The sequence below is a fragment of the Leucopleurus acutus genome, assembly GCF_964270905.1.
Source record: "Leucopleurus acutus genome assembly, chromosome: 15".
In the NCBI taxonomy this organism is placed as follows: Eukaryota; Metazoa; Chordata; class Mammalia; order Artiodactyla; family Delphinidae; genus Leucopleurus; species Leucopleurus acutus.
The window spans coordinates 60,112,378-60,132,569 of NC_139157.1; the positions used below are offsets into that span (position 1 = coordinate 60,112,378).

Consider the following 20,192-nt stretch of genomic DNA (forward strand, 5'->3'; position numbering starts at 1 on the left):
ACAAGCCCCTTGGTCCAAAAAAAAAAAAAAAAAAAGACAAAAATGCCTTAAGTGTACTCTTTACAAACATGTCCAAGTTTAAGCAACTTAAACCTATCCAGATATGTCATTAAAAAAACTTTTTTTAATACGGAAAACAAGTATCACGTGACCTACTCAGTGTTTCCACACACTGGATTAACCTCATTTTTGCACTTGCCTTGCCTTGCCCACAATTCATGAACAATAGGCATCCTCCACCTCAACAAAAGAGCTGCTGGGACGAGGGCAGGAACAAGAGGGGACGGCGCGGCCCTCAAACACCCGCCTGCGACTCACTTCAGCAGAGGTCTTTTGCCAAACTCGGCCGGACGACAACCCCGCGGTCCGTAAGGCTTGCTCACCTTAGCCTCAGTTTCCTTTCTCGGTGAGGCCCAGCCTTTCGGCCCAATGTACCAATTAAAACTACTGAAGGAAAAAAAAAACACAGAAAGAAAAAAAACGCAAAACGCCGAACAGACTCCTTGACTGGAAGAATCTCGCGAGAACTTACGGAGCTCTGGCTGTTCCCGCGGAGACCTCGCGAGCGGACCTCCGGGGGCGGGCTGCCTCGTGGCCCCGCCCTTTCTGAGCGCGGGCGCGCCTTGGCGGGAATTTCGCCTTTTTTGGGATTTAGACCACACGGGCTAGCTGGCTCTGGTCGGGACCGCCAAGGTGGATCGTTGGGACTGAAAGTGTGAGCAGGTACGACGTGCACCAAACCAGGGGCGCCCCGGGGCGCAGGACACCGGCTCCCCTCGCCCTTTGGCCGGCCCGCGCGGATCGCTGCCTTGTGCGGACCTGGCGGGGCTTGCCCCCGGCCGGGAGAAGTCGGGTTTGCGCCGGGCCCTACTGATCCTCGCCTGCAGTCTGCGAGGCAGCTTGCAGTTCCAGACACTGCGGGGAAACTGGCTCAGTGCGGTTTAGTAACGTAGCGGAGGACGCAGGTCAAGGCGGGCACTGGAAGTGCAGCTAGATCTGTCCTGCTAACAGTTTTTTCTTCTTCACCCTGCCCTGGGCTGCAGGGTCTGACGTAGAGGGGATTTTAAGTTACTGCCACAGCCGGTCGGGGGTGCATTCTAAGTTTTGACAGCCTTGATCTGGGGGAGTCCGTGGCGGGGAGAGTTGTTGAGGATTTGGCCTTTCGTTTTTTTCCTTTGTGCGGGGGGGGTGGCGGCTTTTGGGGAACTTTCTGAGGTCACCCCCAATGTCTCGGCCCTCCCCACCTACAGGAATCTCATCACAACTTATTTGGAGCCCTTAATGATAATCATAATGAACCCCAAACATTTCAGGACATGAAGTAAACATGGATAACTGTCCCGCTGCGTCGACGTTCCTGACCGACAGCTTGGAGCTGGAGCTGGAGACAGAATGGTGCAAACCCCCTTGCTTTTCTTGTGATTTTGACAACAGAGGAGGAGGAAAACATTTTTCTGGAGAGTCCTACCTTTCCAGCGGAGCTCTTAAGCGGTAGGTAAAAAGTCGGAAACTTTGTTTTTCCCTATTCAGATTTTTTATCAGTCTGTTTAGGAATGTTATTTAATTATGAGTTAAGTCTATTAAACTTTAATGTTCATCAGGCAATGTTCTTGTAAATCGGCTTAGTATATCACACAGATGCAAGCTATTAGCTCTGTTGGTTGCCTGGTTAGAGCACACCTGAAAGATATTTGCAAGGAGAACTTTCTTGTTACCTGATGTTCTCTGACCTCACTGCTGCCTCAGCTTTGGAGTAAGGAGCTGGGCACTAATTTACTTGAAGTGAATTCTGAACTACCTGGGCTTTTTGAAGTCCCATTTCCTTCTAAAACATGAGATAATGTTCTGAAGCATCTCAATAATTAAGACATGCACATTTTTTGTTGCCCCAGTGTCTTCTCACTCTGTATATTTAAACATATAGAAATCTTATAGACTTATTTTTTTTAAACTTTCTAATAAATGCACCAGATTGTGTAAGTTCACAGGAATGTTATCTTCAAAGCACTTGTCTTGGACATGTGTATACACATATTGCAGTAAAACTGCTGTTGCTGAAATATTTTGGAAATACCTGCTGAGGCAATTTCAGTCGGAAAGGAAACCATTTTTGTTGATTATTACAGTTGTACCTTCTTTGAGACCTTAAACGATATTATTCAGCTTGATTATGCCCTTCTTTAGACATGGCTCAGAATACCTTTTAACTGTCTTAAAAATTAAATGTCCCCTCAAAGGGTGAAATTCTACAACTGAAGACCACAGTTGAAGACAGGTGAAAGTATGTTCCCTAGACCCCTTTCCACATTTTTCCCTCAAATTATATTGCTCTTTAAACTTTTTTTTTATCACAGTATAGGGTTGAATTCTTAATACAGTCCAGTTGTACTGTTACTGAGATATAAGGTACCAAGGCACTTCCTTACTTTATAACATCATTGTTGACATGTCATGTGTAACATGGATTCATATAATGTCAAAAAAAAACTCATGCTATAGTATGGGATATAGCATACTTTTTATGAGATTAAATCAGAGTTTCATTTCAGACTGATTTTGAATCTTGATCCTTTACCAACTAATTTTGAAGAGGATACAGTGGAAATATTTGGCATTCAATGGGTTACTGAAACAGCATTAGTGAATTCATCTAGAGTTCTCTTTCATCTCTTGAGGTATGTTTTGTCTTTTATTTTAAAACTGCCATTGAGTGTAGATGCTTTTCAGATTTAAGTTACATTGCTGGGTGGTTTCTAATACTGATATTACAAAAGCACCTGTAGAATTGTGATTGCTGCTTACTTGATTATCTTATCAGTAACAACAATTAAGCAATAATGTTTGATGGAGTAATGGTTTTAATGAGTTCTTTTTTAGTGATTTTCAGAATTTTTATTCTTCTGTATTTGACATCATATATTGAAGACAAATATTTTAGCCTTTGAACTATTCCATAATTTTGGAAGAAAAATAAAATCTTTTGTTGCTTAATAGTCATAATTTTTCAGTAATCTTTAGAGAATGAACTCAGACTTCCAAATATATTTTTCAGACTATAATAGAATATGTAATAGAAATATGATTAACCTGGACAACATTAAAAATATTTTTAATAAAAATTTTCAAACATACACAGATGTAGAGAGAATAGTATAACGAACCTCCATATACTCTCCCTCAGTTACGATAAATATCAAGGGTTTATCACATTTCCTTCATCTGTCCTTATCCCTCTACTCTTGGCTTAAGTATTTCTTAAGCAAATTCCAGGCATCATGTCATCTCACCCTTAATTACGTCAGTATGTATCTCTTAAAAATATGAACTTATTTTTTAAACATAAACATTACCTCATAATCACAATTAACGAAATTGAAATAATTCTTCATTATTATCTAAAACCCAGTCCATAATTCAGATTTTAGATTTGGAGTCACTTATTAAAGGCAAATTATTAGCCCAAAATACATTAAGAATGTATACATGGGGGCTTCCCTGGTGGCTTAGTGGTTGAGAGTCTGCCTGCCAATGCAGGAGACACGGGTTCATGCCCTGGTCTGGGAAGATCCCACATGCCGCGGAGCGGCTGGGCCCGTGAGCCATGGCCGCTGAGCCTGCGTGTCTGGAGCCTATGCTCTGCAGCGGGAGAGGCCACAGCAGGGAGAGGCCTGCGTACCGCAAAAAAAAAAAAAAAAAAAAGAATGTATACATGGTAATTCTAAAATTTATATGGAACCACAAAAGATCCCAAATTGCCAAAACAATCCTGAGAAAGAAGAGCAAAGCTAGAGACATCACACTTTCTGATTTCAAACTGTATTAGAAAGGTATAGTAAACAAACAGTATGTTATTGGCATAAAAACAGACACATAGGTGAATGGAACAGAATTGAGGGCCCAGAAAACCCCACACATATAGGGACAATTAATTTATGGAAAAAGAGCAAAGAACATAACATTAAAGGGCAGTCTTCAGTAAATGGTGTTGGGAAAATTGGACAGCCATAGGCAAAAGAATGAAACTAGACCACTGTCTTACATCATACACAAAAATTAACTCAAGATGCATTAAAAGCTTGAATATAAGACCTGAAATCATAAAATGTATAGAAGAAAATATAGGCAGTAACCTCATTGACATCAGTCTTAGCAATATTTTTGTGGCTCTAAGTCCAAAAGCAAGGGAAACAAGCAAAGATAAACAAATGTGACTACATCGAACTAAAAAGGTACTCACAGCAGAGGAAACCATCGTCAAAGTGAAAAGGCAACCTACTGAATGGGAGAAAATAATTTGAAATCATATATTTGGTTAATATAAGGGGTTAATATCCAAAATATATAAAGAATTCATATAGCTCAACAGCAACACCAATAACAACAAATCTGATTAAAAAATGGGCAGAGGATCTGAACATATATTTTTCCAAAGAATACTTGCAGATTACCAACAGGCATATATGAGAAGATGTTCAACATGACCATTAAGGGAATGCAAATCAAAACCACAGTGAGATGTCACCTCACACCTGTTAGAATGGCTGTTATCAAAAAGACGAGAAATAACAAACGAAGATGTGAAGAAAAGGGAATCCTCATGCCCTGTTGGTGGGAGTGTAAATTGGTGCAGTCACTATGGAAAACAGTGTGGAGGTTCTTCAAAAAGTTAAGAATAGAGCTACCTATCACCCAGCTGTTCCACTTCTGGGTATTTATCTGAAGGGCATAGAAACACTAATTTGAAAAGATATATTCACCCCCTGTGTTCATTGCAGCATTATTTTTAACAGTCAAGATATGAAGATATGGAAACAACCTAAGTGTCCTTCAATGGATGAATGGATGAAGGAATTTTAAATATTTGTATACACACATATACACACACACACAGTGGAATACCATTCAGACTTAAAAATGAGTGAAATCGTGCCATTTGCAGTAACATGATGGACCTTGAGGGTATTATACTTAGTGAAATAAGTCAGACAGAGAAGGACAAATACTATATGATTTCACTAATACATGGAATCTAAATAAAGTAAATGAACAAACAAAATAAAACAAAAACAAACTCTTAGTTACAGAGAACAGATCAGTGGTTACCAGAGGGGAAGGGGTTTAGTAGGTGGGTGAAAAAGATGAAGGGAGTCAACTGTATGGTGATGGATAGTAATTAGACTTGTGGTGGTGATCATGTTGTAGTGTACACAGATGTGGAATTATAGTGCTGTATACTTGAAACTTATATAATTAAAAGAAGAATGTATACATGGTACATTTAAATGAAAATGGAAAGTTGGAGGGATTTCCCCTCTCACCCTCATCCCATGGAACCTGTGCCATGTTATGTGTTTTATTGGGAAAATAGGCTGTGTGAGTGATTCTGTATAATCCTAAACATTATAGAATGAGTTGAGTCTTACCCAGGACATAGGTTATGAATGTGGCTCAATCTTTAAGGAGCTGAAAGGCAACTAGGAAGAATGGCAAGAGAAGATTATTCTCAGAAATTAAGGTGGAACATCGTAAGTTAAAACTTCCCCTGATTAGTCTACATTACATATTCTATTCCTCTTCAGAACTCCTATTGTGTAACTACATGATACAATTTAACATTTCATTATATAACTGTTAACCTAGGATGTTTTATATAACCATCTTCAACTTCTTAAAGATATAAACAGTATCTTCCTGATGGGGAAATCTATGATATTTTATATAATTTTTGAGATAAATGTAGCTGTTAGTAGATCTTTTTGGGAGGTCAAAGACATGTTTTATTTTCTCTCAGAGTCTTTATTACCTGAAGCTGACAGTAATAAACATTCATGAAGTGTTAACCATTATTCACGAATGAGAGGCATTAAAGCTGTGTAAAAGATTTGGAAATACTGTGTAATTGTTGCATGCTTTAAACTACTCTAAAACTAATTCTCACCTTACATTTTTTAAATTAGGCAACAGCTCTACAACTTGGAAACCTTATTACAGGCCAACTGTGATTTTGGTAAGTTTTAAGTATGTTTAATGGCAAAAAGAAATGGTGCTCCCTTACAGTGAATTGTACATGGATCTATGATGTGTCATTGGGCTATCATAATAACATGAAGGAAGTGATAGTTCAGAAGTTCAGGATACAGTTATATTTAGTGTTCAGAAAAAGTATGACACTTAAATTTTGTTTGTAGATGAAATTTATAGTATTTTTCCAAATCTGCAAGTAAAATTAAGGCTAAACATCTTTGAAGTGAATTAGTAACTTGCTTTGGGGGTGGGGAGTGGGCTGGAGAACGTAGAGAAATAGAAAGTGCTGGACCTCATGCTGTCTTTCTTGTTTTTCTTTTCTGCTTTCTCTTTTCGTTTTTTTTTTAATTTTATTTATTCTTATTTTTGGCTGCATTTGGTCTTTGTAGCTGCGCGCGGGCTTTCTCTAGTTGCAGTGAGCGGGAGCTACTCTTTGTTGCAATGTGCGGGCTTCTCATTGCAGAGGCTTCTCTTTGTTGTGGAGCATGGGCTCTAGGTGCACGGGCTTCAGTACTTGTGGCACTTGGACTCCGTATTTGTGGCTTGTGGACTCTAGAGCGCAGGCTCAGTAGTTGTGGCACACGGCCCTAGTTGCTCCACGGCATGTATGATCCTCCCGGACCAGGGCTTGAACCTGTGTCCCCTGCATCGGCAGGCGGATTCTTAACCACTGCACCACCAGGGAAGTCCCTGTTTGTTTTTAACATTTAATGGATTACTGATTTGTGGGGGAATTGGTATAGTTAAGGTAGTGAAGGGAATTGAAGGGCAGTGTGTTTTAGTTCAGGCTAGCTGCTTCTCCTTTCTAACAATTCTGGTACAGTGTAGTATTTAGAATCATGACTCTGTGGTCAGCCTGGGTTCTAACCCTAGCTAATTGTGGGTCTCACACTAGGTAATAGTTCCCACCATTGAGTTCTTGTGAGGACTAAATGACATAATGTGTGTTAGTTGCTTAGCCTAGTATCTGTTATTAGTGATGCCCAGCAAGCAAAGATCACTTGGAACCCACCTTTGAAGGGTTTATTAGCTTAGGAAGCAAGGGGGAGATATACATCATGAGGAACAGTTGGGGCTTCTCAGTAAGAGGAAGTAGGGAGGGGCTTTTGACAGGGTATGCACTTGTGCTGGCTGATTTGGGGTAGAGTTTAAGGGGGCTGTGGCTTTATTCTGGATTTGATGCTGTTAAGAAGCAGGAGCAATTTGATGACTAAGTTAATTTTTATTTTTCTCCAGAAGGTGGGACACACAGCAGGAGGCAAGGGAAGATTCTGATTTGTAATGAAGCAATAGTCATTTTAGCTGGAAGAGGAGGGTAGTCTGTTTCTGTATTTTGTTTTTGTGTGGTTGTGTAGTGCCTTGTTTCTGTGTCAGACATGATTACAGAGAGGTTTTGTGTTTTTCTTGTTTCACCATAATCATGGAGTGATCTTGTATGATTTTTTTTGATATTGTATGACAACTGTTTAATTTCAGTAGGGAGTGTCATGGCCTAATTGTTAGTTATCAGCTGTCAGGGCTGTTTTATTTGTTTTGTTAGTTTGTCCTCAGTAAATGTTGGATATTACTGTTTCATTATCACCTGGGTCCCTGCTTCATGCCAGGTACTGTGCAAGGTGCTGATGAATCAAAGAGGAAAATAATGCTGCTGAAGAGTTTGCAGTTGAGTAAGACAGATAAACAAGCATAGTCAGCATGGTAGATGGAAGAGTGTAGTAACAGAGGCATGCAAAAGCTGCTACAGGAGCCAAGGGCTTTATCCGTTTATGTGCCCATCACTGAGTGATGGCAGATCTGGGTCTTCAAGGATGAGGAGGAATTAGCCAGGGAAAAGATTTTGGAGAAGTTTTGGGGATAGGATGAGTTCCAGGTACAAACAACTGTATAGACAAAGACATTGAGGTATATAAAAACATAAAAGTTCAGGGAGCAGGGAGTAAGTAATAAGTACGTATGGTTGGACTCAAGTGTGTGTGAGTGGTTAATTTTTGGAAGGGATGCAATCATAGGTGTCTTTGTAAGCAATGCCAAAGACCCAGAATTTTATTTTGAAACTCCTGGAGAGTGTCTATAAGATTGTAGTGGAAACAGCAAAAATACCTTTACTATATAGAGTGACTTAATTAAATTGGGTTTGTGGAAGGCATTTATTGAGCAAGATTATTCTTTGAAAAGCACTTACTGACCTAAAATTACTACAATGGACTATTTTTTGAAATGGTTACTTGTTACACTGACATTTTGGCTGGTATTATTACTTAAAAAACTTACTGACAGATTTGTTGGGCAGGTTAGCAGTATTAAAGACTATCCCTACATAAGCTTACTCCTGCCATGCAGCTGTGTCAGGGCTTTGTTAATAAACTCATGTAAACCCTTGGCCCTCAACCCTCCCCAGAAATCCCTTATTTAGGGTCACTTACTGAAGTGCATATGGTTCTTATTCTGTTGATTTTACTCCCTGGATTGCTTTCCTGTTGAGGCAGAATAGCATACACAATATGTTATTTTTTACTGATACCTGTTATTAAATATAGCTTTTGATGTTACCCCTTTTTCAGATATTGTATTTTTTTTGTCCCTAGGCATTTCATTTGGATTTTTTTTATGCCTTCCACTGTTTTTAGCTTCATTGACTGCAGATTCTTTCATCATTGCCATTTCTAGGTCTGTTTGTATTGGTTGATTTTTCTTCTGGTTTTATGATACATTTTTCTGCTCTTTTGAACATCTAGTAATTTTTTATTGTGTGATGGACATTATAGATTTTACGTTGCTGCTTTCTGAATTTTCTTGTATTCCTAAAACTAGTGTTGAATTTTGTTCTGGCTTACTGTTGAGTGCTTGTAATTCATGGGATCTTTTTGAGGCTTGTTGTATATTTTGTTAGGACTTTTAAAAAGTAACCTTTAGTCTGATGTTAATTTAGCTCTAGTAAGGCTTCTGAGGATTCTTTGTGGTGTATTTTTTTTTTTTTTCATTCTTGCTGGTGGGAACTTGAATTGTTCCCTGGTTTGAGTAAGCTTTGTTGGGAATTGTTTTCTGATATTTTTCTCTGGCCTACAGATCAGTACTTAGTCAAAGACTCAAAGGGGACCCTCTGTACATTTCTAGGGCTCCTTTTTTTTTTTTTTTTTTTTGCGGTATGCGGGCCTCTCACTGTTGTGGCCTCTCCCGTTGCGGAGCACAGGCTCCAGACGCGCAGACTCAGCGGCCATGGCTCACGGGCCTAGCCGCTTCGCGGCACGTGGGATCTTCCCAGACCGGGGCACGAATCCGTGTCCCCTGCATCGGCAGGCAGAGTCTCAACCACTGCGCCACCAGGGAAGCCCTAAGGCTCTTTTTTTTGTGTAGCTTTCTTTCTTCTTTGGTACTTTTACCCTGAAAATTTAGACTACCCTAAACTCAGATCTCATGTCTCTTTGACTCAGTGATTTGAACTCTGAATTCTCTCTCCCTGTGCTGCAGCCTATAAACTGTCTCTAGGTGGGAAGCTGGTGCAATCCTAGGACTTCTCTCTGGGATAGCAGTCTTGTGTTGCCTTTGTCCAATGCCTGAAAATTATTGTTTTACTTTTTTTGGTTTTCTAGTTTAAGGTGGGAGCTGGGTAATTCTGATTCCTTTTACTCCATCGTGGCTGGATGCAGCAGTTCACGGCAGTTTTTTTTTTTTTAATTAATTAATTTATTTTTGGCTGCATTGGGTCTTTGTGGGCTGCACGTGGGCTTTCTTTAGTTGTGGTGAGGAGGGTCTACTCTTCATTGTGGTGTGTGGGCTTCTCATTGTGGTGGCTTCTCTTGTGGCGGAGCATGGGCTCTAGGTGCTCGGGCTTCAGTAGTTGTGGCCTGTGGGTGCAGGCTCAGTAGTTGTGGTGCATGGGCTTAGTTACTCCACGGCATGTGGGATCTTCCCAGACCAGGACTTGAATCCGTGTCCCCTGCATTGGCAGGCAGATTCTTAAGCACTGCGCCAAACCACTGCACCACCAGGGAATCCCACAGTGGTTGTTTTTACGAGAGTACTTCATTTACGGGCTGAGAATTGTGACACTGGGGGATCATATGACTTTTGTAAGCGAAGTATAATTAAGCTATAAAAGTGCACTGCACTGTTTGGTATGTAGATATATGGACATCATCTTTATGCTTATGCTCCTGTTTTGCCAAAATAGTATCCACATTTGCTCATTTGAATACAAATTTAAAAATAAATTTTGCCTTATGTTTAATATGGGTGATAATTTGTTGCCTATAATAAGTTTTTCCCCCCTTCTCCTGCCTCTCCTTTACCAGCTCCTCCTCCCTCAGGTTTACTACAAATAATCAGTCTCCTCAGGTCTCAGTTTGAGTCTCCTCTCTGTACGTCTTTTCCTACATGTACGATCTCATCAGTTCCTTTATTTCTAAATAACAACGCCAAAAGGTTTACCTACATTCCAGACCTCTCCTTTGCACTCCAGGCCTTGCATGTCAAACTGCCTGACATCTGTCCTTGGATTGCTTAAATAGTGCAAAGAGTACATCTGTGATGTCTTCCAAAACCAGTTCACACTGCCCATGTTTTCTCCACTCATTACATGGTGCTAACAGTTGCCTATATGTCATTCTTCATTCTTTAATTTCCTTTAAACTCATATCATCCATCGGATTCCCAGTAGGTTTATGACCAAAGTATACCTTCAGCCTATCCATTTTCCTATGATCTCTTGAATTACTGCTATAGGGCTCTTAACACATCCTCCTTTGCCCCTCTATCATCTGTGTACAAAATCTGCTTTAAATGTATATCAGTTCCTGTTCCTCCTAGATCAAAACCCAATGAAAGGCCATCTACTGTATTTCAATGAAATCAAAACTCCTTATTATGACTTGTAAGGCCCCAAATGACTTATTCCTATCTCTCTCAACCCATGCCGTCTTTCCCTCACTTCAACATTTACATCAGCAAAAATTAGCAAAATTTATCTGGGTGGTTACTATGTGCAAAACACTCATAACCACTCTAGGGCAAATGAGTAAAACAGAAAACAAAAGCAGAGAAAACATGATGAGAATTATAGGTAAGTGAGAAAGAAAGAAGACTGGCAGCATGTGACATCAGTGAAGCCAGGTGTAGTGAATGCTCCTATAAGGGCAAGTTAATTGAGCACAAGTGGTGCCCATTAGATTGGACAACATGATTTCACTGGTGACCTTACTAAGAGCAGTATGGGGGGTGGGGGATGGTAAGCACCACATAGGAGTCAGTTGAAAAAATGAAAAACTAGAGAATTGCTACTTATATGGCTCACAATTTTTTTGTCACTGCCCACTGTTTATTTAAACAATGATTAACATTATCTATTTTGGTTTTAGGGAAGATATCAACCCTACATTGCAAAGCAGCCAATATTAGGCAGCAGTGCATAACATTTCTTCATTATGTTAAAGTCTTCATTTTCAGGTAGGCTGTCAGATGAGTAATATGAATAATGCATGAATTTCTGAGTGCAAATTTATCCAGACTCTAATTGCTTATTGTATCTCATCGTGTTTTAGGTCCCTGCAAGTACAAAATGCTGAAAGTCATGTTCCTGTCCATCCCTACCAGACTTTGGAGGCACAACTTCCCTCAGTGTTGATTGATGAGCTTCATGGATTACTCTTGTATATAGGACACCTATCAGAACTTCCCATTATTAATACAGGAGCATTTGTAAATCAAAACCAGACTAAGGTTTGCTTTGTTTCATTTAATGTTTAAAGTATCAGGTATTTTTTCCTCCCCACATGGACTATTCATTCAAGAATGAGGGAAATTAGTCAAGAGTGTAGTTCTTGGACCAGACTGCCTGAGTTGAAATACTGGCTCCTCCTTTTGTTAATTATGTGCCATCAGGCAAATAACACCTCTTGCTTCAGTCTTTCCATCTGTGTAATTGGTTTAGCTTCCTAGAGTTATTGGGAGAATTGAATAATTAAAATGCATAAAGTGCTTAGATGTAGTTTACGTTGAATCAGTGATAACTATTCTTCCAGTTGTAACAATGCAAATGTTTAAAAGTTTCAAAGTAAATCAAATAACCTTTGTTTTCTAAAGTTTGTATACTCTTTGCCACTGATAAAAGTTTGGGCAAACACTATTTTATATTATAGTAAGATTGAAGAAGATCATCTTTAAAAAGCTATGCTTTCAGAACCACATCATTATGTCTGTTCTGACTTTTGAGATATTTTCAGAATATGATTAAGATTGTTTTAACTGTGCCCCCCTTTTTTTTCCTACCTGTGATGATCAGTCTCTCTGGTTTGGTTTATAAAAATGTGTTAGCATGATCCAACCTGTGGATGTAATTAACAAATTCTTCATAGGAAAATGTGAGCTGCTGTGAGTGACAAATTATAATTTCCCGTGGCATTCCCTGAATTCTCAATCTCCTCTATTTGACTTCACCAATTTTAATAACATTCAGTTTTTAGGAACGAGTCTTTACCAAAATATAAGATACAATTAAATGTTTATATTTCCGTGAAATTTAACAATAATAAAAAATTGACTCTTCTTATCAGGGATCAATATATGTAATAATAAAAGTAAATAGAATTCCAACTGAATTCACAGGTGAATATATCTAATCCATAGAAACCAAATAGGTAATTGTTTTTAATCATGTCAGTTAATAAAGATTCGTGGGTGGATTGTGCTGGGAGGGATATTTTTCTTTCTTTTTAGTCTCTGTAAATTGGACTGATTTTTATTTTCTGAATATCCATCAAATGCTTAAGAAAATTAAAATTAATAATTTATCTAGCAGCAGAAATAAAAAAATATGTGCAAGTGTCCTCAAACTAGGTTTTGCCTTTCATAGGCTTTTAATTAGACAGACTTGAAAGTATAGGTTATTTGAAGATCAGAAGACTGAATTTTTAAAGCAGGGGAATGGAGTCTTCAACACATAAACAAAAAAATTGTATGCTGAAATACTGTTCTCTTCTGAAATATCAGCAAAATGAAAAAATCATAAAATAAAAAGCATCTTTCAAGACTCTATATTTCTTATATTTTACCATTCTCATATATGAAGGCTAATGCGTTAATTGGAATTTACAGTTGAGCATCTGTCTTTTATTCTTTTTTAGGGACTTTTTAAAATTAGAGATACTATTTGTTGGTATGATGTATTACGAATATTTTCATTTATCTTTTTTTTCAGCAATTAAGCTGACTTGCTAGGTAGACAAATGATTTAAGTTTTTTTATATAGTTATATTTATCAGTTTTTTCCTTTGGTATCATTCCTATGTTATTGTAAAAAACATACTTTTTTTTTTTACATTTATCTCTTTAATTTATCTCTTTTTAAAAAATGTACTGTGAGGTAGGAAATCTAGTTTCTTACAGATGAATAAGTTAATAATCCTGTCTCTTATTGAATGACCTATGCTTTCCCCACTGATTTGACATATCATGTGTATCCATTTCTCTCTTCCCTATTTTTGCTATTTACTGTCTATTCCTGAGCCAGCACTGTTTTATTAGTGTTGTGTTTTATTTTGTTTGCATGTTTGATAAGGCAAGACCCCTCTCCATCATTCATCATAGTTGTTTTAATAAAAAGTATGTATCATTGTATTATTTTAGTGATTCGAAATGTTGACTGGAGAAAGTTTATTGATAATCTGCTAGCACAGTAAAGAGCACTGGCTTTTGAATCAGATAGAATTAGGTTTGAATCCTGAAGCATTAATTGAGGGGTAAATTTCTTCACCACTTTTAACTTTAGTTTCTTTATGGGCATGACAGTAGTGTCTAAATGATAATCCAGAAGTTCTTGTTAAAATATCTTATGGAAGTTCCTGGGTATTCATTACATTTAAAAACATATTTCCTAGCTAAAGTCTAAAACAAAATCATGAAAATAAGTGTTTAAAGAAATTCATTTACTGCCTTGCAGCTGTAGTAGAATCTCAGTTGGTTGGTAGGGGCCTTTACTATACAAGTCTGTTCAGCAGCCCCAAGGTGGGTCTGTCTTAAACAACATCAGTTAAGAGTATATCTTGCTTTTAAAGATCTCCAGTGAAAAAATCCTCTAATGAACAAGACAGAGGTTTCTCTTGAGCTTTTAAATAGTGTTAGGTTAACTTGTGCATTATGGAGGAGTGTTGTGACATGCTATAAAATACCTAATAAAGTGTTATGAATTTTCAGTCACAGTTTTTAATGTCATTCGCAGCTTTTCCCACCATCATGGCATTTGTTACATCTCCACTTAGATATCCATTGGCTAGTGCTGGAAATTCTTCACATGCTTGGTGAAAAATTGAGTAAGTTTATGGATTTCTGATTTATGTCCTTTTTTAATGTAAATGTTTTTTAATCTAAATTGTTTTTTAAAATTATACAATAAGTGCTTTCTGATTATTATTATTTTTTTAATCAAACAGTAACCAAACTAAAAAGTGAAGGTCTTACTTCTTTTTTCTAGAGATAACTACTGGCAACGGCTTGGTCCATTTATCCATCCATCCATACTTACTATCTATTAGTATACATATATGGAAACTCATAGGTAGGGTTTTTGTTTTTCTTTCTAACCACAAATGGTATCATCATATTGTCCTATGTAGGGTTTCATTTAACAGTTTTTTAGAGATCTGTTCATGTTAGTTCATACAGTTTTATGGACCTATCATAATTTATTTAGCCAAGTCTATTTTTTGATATTTCAGTTAATTCTGTTTATTTTGGTATTACAAATAATATTTCATTGAACATCCTTATGTAGATATAAGATATACATCTTTGAATACTTGTACAAGTTATTTAGTAGATTAGGTTTTTGGAATTGATGTGGCACATTGCACTTTTAGTATTTTATATGCTTCTCTGATGTTGTATATTAAGTTTCCACAATTTATGTACACTAACTGTGAACATGCCTTTGCCTCATACTCTTGCCAGTAGTGGATATTATTAATCGTATTTTTTGCCAACTAATGCGTGAAAAATGATACTGAGTCTCTGTTTTTGCAACTTCCCGATTACCAGTGAAGTGGAGCATCCTTAATTTTATTGTCTTTTTATATTTGCTTTATTAATTACCTGTTCATTATATTTTGCAAAGTACTTGTTTTATCTCTTGTTTCATTCTTTCCCGCCTTTCTTTAATTAATTAGTAGAGATTTGTATATATTATGGATGGTAATCTTATTTCACATGTTGCCTATTTATTTCTTGGTCTTGCTCTGACACCTTTAGTTTCTGTTATCAAATTGGCAATTTTCTATAAATACTATATAGTTGTAAATTATTATTATTTTTTTAAGCACTTGAGCATTTTTAATGTTCAGAACAGTCTTTGTGATTAACACAATGATGTGTACATTATAACGTAGCACTTACTGTCTTAAAGTGTCAGGACTAACTACAGAGAGGCTTACTACTTGACTTCGTTACAAATTAAAAGGATTCCTTTTTTTTTTTTTAACATGTTTATTGGAGTATAATTGCTTTACAGTGGTGTGTTAGTTTCTGCTTTATAACAAACTGAATCAGCTATACATATACATATATCCCCATATCTCCTCCCTCTTGGGTCTCCCTCCCATCCTCCCTATCCCACCCCTCTAGGTGGTCACAAAGCACAGAGCTGATCTCCCTGTGCTGTGCGGCTGCTTCCCACTAGCTATCTATTTTATATTTGGTAGTGTATATATGTCCATGCCACTCTCTCATTTCGTCCCAGCTTACCCTTCCCCCTCCCCATGTCCTCAAGTCTGTTCTCTACGTATGCGTCTTTATTCCTGTCCTGCCTCTAGGTTCTTCAGAACCTTTTTTTTTCTTTTTTAGATAACATATATGTGTTAACATACGGTATTTGTTTTTCTCTTTCTTACTTCACTCTGTATCCATTCACCTTTCTACAAATAACTCAGTTTCCTTTCTTTTTATGGCTGAGTAATACTCCACTGTATATAAGTGCCACATCTTCTTTATCCTTTCATCTGTTGATGGACACTTAGGTGGCTTCCATGTCCTGGCTATTGTAAATAGTCCTGCAATGAACACTGTAGTACATGACTCGTTTTGAATTATGGTTTTCTCAGGGTATATGCCCCGTAGTGGGATTGCTGGGTCGTACGGTAGTTCTATTTTTAGTTTTTTAAGGAACCTCCATACTGTTCTCCATAGTGGCTGTACCAATTTACATTCCCACCAACAGTGTAAGAGGGTTCCCTTTTCTCCACACCCTCTCCAGCATTTATTGTTTGTAGATTTTTTTGATGATGGCCATTCTGACTGGTGTGGGGTGATACCTCATTGTAGTTTTGATTTGCATTTCTCTAATGATTAATGATGTTGAGCATCCTTTCACGTGTTTGTTGGCAATCTGTATATCTTCTTTGGAGAAATGTCTATTTAGGTCTTCTGCCCATTTTTGGATTGGGTCGTTTGTTTTTTTGATATTGAGCTGCATGAGCTGTTTGTATATTTTGGAGATTAACCCTTTGTCAGTTGCTTTGTTTGCAAATATTTTCTCCCATTCTGAGGGTTGTCTTTTGGTCTTGTTTATGGTTTCCTTTGCTGTGCAAAAGCTTTTAAGTTTCATTAGGTCCCATTTGTTTATATTCATTTTATATCCATTTCTCTAGGAGGTGAGTAAAAAAGGATCTTGCTGTGATTTATGTCATAGAGTGTTCTGCCTATGTTTTCCTCGAAGAGTGTTATTATGGTGTCTGGCCTTACATTTAGGCCTTTAATCCATTTTGAGTTTATTTTTGTGTATGGTGTTAGGGAGTGTTCTACTTTCATTCTTTTACACGTAGCTGTCCATTTTTCCCAGCACCAGTTATTGAAGAGGCTGTCTTTTCTCCATTGTATATTCTTGCCTCCTTTATCAAAAATAAGGTGAACATATGTATGTGGGTTTATCTCTGGGCTTTGTATCCTGTTCCATTGATCTGTATTTCTGTTTTTGTGCCAGTACCTCACTGTCTTGATTACTGTAGCTTTCTAGTATAGTCTAAAGTCTGGGAGCCTGATTCCTCCAGCTCCGTTTTTCTTTCTCAAGATTGCGTTGGCTATTTGGGGTCTTTTTTTGTGTTTCCATACAAATTGTGAAATTTTTTGTTCTAGTTCTGTGAAAAATGCCATTGGTAGTTTGATAGGGATTGCATTGAATCTGTCAATTGCTTTGGGTAGTGTAGTCATTTTCACCATGTTGATTCTTCCAGTCCAAGAACATGGTATATCTCTCCATCTGTTTGCATCATCTTTAACTTCGCTCATCAGTGTTTTATAATTTTCTGCATACAGATCTTTTGTCTCCTTAGATAGGTTTATTACTAGGTATTTTATTCTTTTTGTTGCAGTGCTAAATAGGAGTGTTTCCTTAATTTCTCTTTCAGATTTTTCATCATTAGTGTATAGGAATGCCAGAGATTTCTGTGCATTAATTTTGTATCCTGCTACTTTACCAAATTCATTGATTAGCTCTAGTAGTTTTCTGTTAGCATCTTTAGGATTCTCTATGTATAGTATCATGTCATCTGCAAACCGTGACAGCTTTACTTCTTCTTTTCTGATTTGGATTCCTTTTATTTCTTTCTTTTTCTTCTCTGATTGCTGTGGCTAAAAGTTCCAAAACTATGTTGAATAATAGTGGTGAGAGTGGACAACCTTGTCTTGTTCCTGATCTTAGAGGAAATGGTTTCAGTTTTTCACGATTGAGAACAATGTTGGCTGTGGGTTTGTCATATAAGGCCTTTATTATGTTGAGGTAAGTTCCCTCTATGCCTCCTTTATGGAGGGTTTTTATCATAAATTGATGTTGAATTTTGTTGAAAGCTTTTTCTGCATCTATTGAGGTGATCATATGGTTTTTCTCCTTCAATTTGTTAATATGGTGTATCACGTTGATTGATTTGCATATATTGAAGAATCCTTGCATTCCTGGAATAAACCCCACTTGATTATGGTGTATGATCCTTTTAATGTGCTGTTGGATTCTGTTTGCTAGTATTTTGTTGAGGATTTTTGCATCTATGTTCATCAGTGATATTGGCCTGTATTTTTCTTTTTTTGTGACATCTTTGTCTGGTTTTGGTATCAGGGTGATGGTGACCTCATAGAATGAGTTTGGGAGTGTTCCTCTCTCTGCTATATTTTGGAAGAGTTCAAGAAGGATAGGTGTTAGCTCTTCTCTAAATGTTTGATAGAATTCGCCTGTGAAGTCATCTGGTCCTGGGCTTTTGTTTGTTGGAAGATTTTTAATCACAGTTTCAATTTCTATGCTTGTGATTGTGTTTCAATTTTTGTGCTTCTGATTGGTCTCTTTATATTTTCCATTTCTTCCTGGTTCAGTCTTGGGAGGTTGTGCTTTTCTAAAAATCTGTCCGTTTCTTCCAGGTTGTCCATTTTACTGGCATATAGTTGCTTGTAGTAATCTCTCGTGATCTTTTGTATTTCAGCAGTGTCAGTTGTTACTTCTTATTCATTTCTAATTCTGTTGACTTGAGTCTTCTCCCTTTTTTTCTTGATGAGTCTGCCTAATGGTTTATCAATGTTGTTTATCTTCTTAAAGTACCACCTTTTAGTTTTATTGATCTTTGCTATTGTTTCCTTCATTTATTTTTCATTTATTTCTATTCTGATCTTTATGATTTCTTTCCTTTTGCTAACTTTGGGGTTTGTTTTGTTCTTCTCTTTCTAATTGCTGTAGGTGTAAGGTTAGGTTGTTTACTTGAGATGTTTCTTGTTTCTTGAAGTAGGATTTTATTGCTATAAACTTCCCTCTTAGAACTGCTTTTGCTGTATCCCATAGGTTTTGGGTCATCGTGGTTTCTTTGTCATTTGTTTCTAAGTATTTTTTGATTTCCTCTTTGATTTCTTAGTGATCACTTGGTCATTTAGTAATGTATTGTTTAGTCTCCATGTGTTTTTATTTTTTACAGCCTTTTTTTCTGTAATTGATATCTAGTCTCATAGTGTTGTTGACGGAAAAGATACGTGGTACGATTTCAGTTTTCTTAAATTTACCAAGACTTGATTTGTGACCCAAGATATGATCTATCCTGGAGAATGTTCCTTGAGCACTTGACAAGAAAGTATATTTTGTTGTTTTTGGATGGAATGTCCTGTAAATATCAGTTATGTCCATCTTGTTTATTGCATCATTTAAAGCTTGTGTGTCTATTTTCATTTTGAATGATCTGTCCATTGGTTAAAGTGGGGTGTTAAAGTCCCCTACTGTTATTGTGTTCCTGTCGATTTCCCTTTTTATGGGAAATGCTGTTAGCATTTGCCTTATGTATTGAGGTGCTCCTATGTTGGGTGCATAAATATTTACAATTGTTATATCTTCTTGGATTGATCCCTTCATCATTATATAGTGTCTTTCTTTGTCTCTTGTAATAGTCTTTTTTTTAAAGTCTATTTTGTCTGATATGAGAATTGCTACTCCAGTTCTCTTGATTTCCATTTGCATGGAATGTCTTTTTCCATCCCCTCACTTTCAGTCTGTATGTGTCCCTAGGTCTGAAGTGGGTCTCTTGTAGACAGCATATATACAGGTCTTGTTTTTGTATCCATTCAGCCAGTCTATGTCTTTTGGTTGGAGCATTCAATCCATTTACATCTAAGGTAGTTATCGATATGTATGTTCCTCTTACCGTTTTCTTAATTGTTTTGGGTTTGTTGTAGGTCTTTTCCTTCTCTTGTGTTTCCTGCCTAGAGAAGTTTGTTTAGCATTTGTTGTAAAGCCGATTTGGTGTTGCTGAATTCTCTTAGCTTTTACCTGTCTGTAAAGGTTTTAATTTCTCTGTCGAATCTGAATGTGATCCTTGCTGGGTAGAGTAATCTTGGTTTTAGGTTTTTCCCTTTTATCACTTTAAATATGTCCTGCTACTCCCTTCTGGCTTGCAGAGTTTTCTGCTGAAAGATCAGCTGTTAGCCTTATGGGGTTCTCTTGTATGTTAATGGTTGCTTTTCCCTTGTATTTTTAATATTTTTTCTTTGTATTAGTTTGATTAACGTGTATCTTGGCATGTTTCTCCTTGGATTTATCCTGTGTGGGACTCTGTGCCTCTTGGACTTGCTTGACTATTTCTTTTCCCATATTAGGGAAGTTTTCAACTACAATCTCTTCAAATATTTTCTCAGTCCCTTTCTTTTTCTCTTCTTCTGGGACC

At 37.3% G+C, this 20,192-nt stretch overlaps 1 protein-coding gene across 1 annotated transcript in view; it reads left to right on the forward strand.

The window, feature by feature from the left end:
• Positions 1-240: 240 nt before the first annotated feature.
• The window catches only part of MMS22L (MMS22 like, DNA repair protein), a gene marked incomplete at its 3' end in the record, with an annotated part of 139,983 nt that continues 120,031 nt past the window's right edge, over positions 241-20,192 (forward strand). The window contains exons 1-8 of the mRNA XM_082856033.1: positions 241-723; positions 1,314-1,491; positions 2,550-2,675; positions 5,958-6,007; positions 11,379-11,466; positions 11,562-11,739; positions 14,237-14,327; positions 14,489-14,572. Coding sequence (XP_082712159.1) covers positions 1,328-1,491; positions 2,550-2,675; positions 5,958-6,007; positions 11,379-11,466; positions 11,562-11,739; positions 14,237-14,327; positions 14,489-14,572 — 781 coding nt within the window. The 5' untranslated portion in view covers positions 241-723; positions 1,314-1,327. The remainder of the gene's footprint in view (positions 724-1,313; positions 1,492-2,549; positions 2,676-5,957; positions 6,008-11,378; positions 11,467-11,561; positions 11,740-14,236; positions 14,328-14,488; positions 14,573-20,192) is intronic.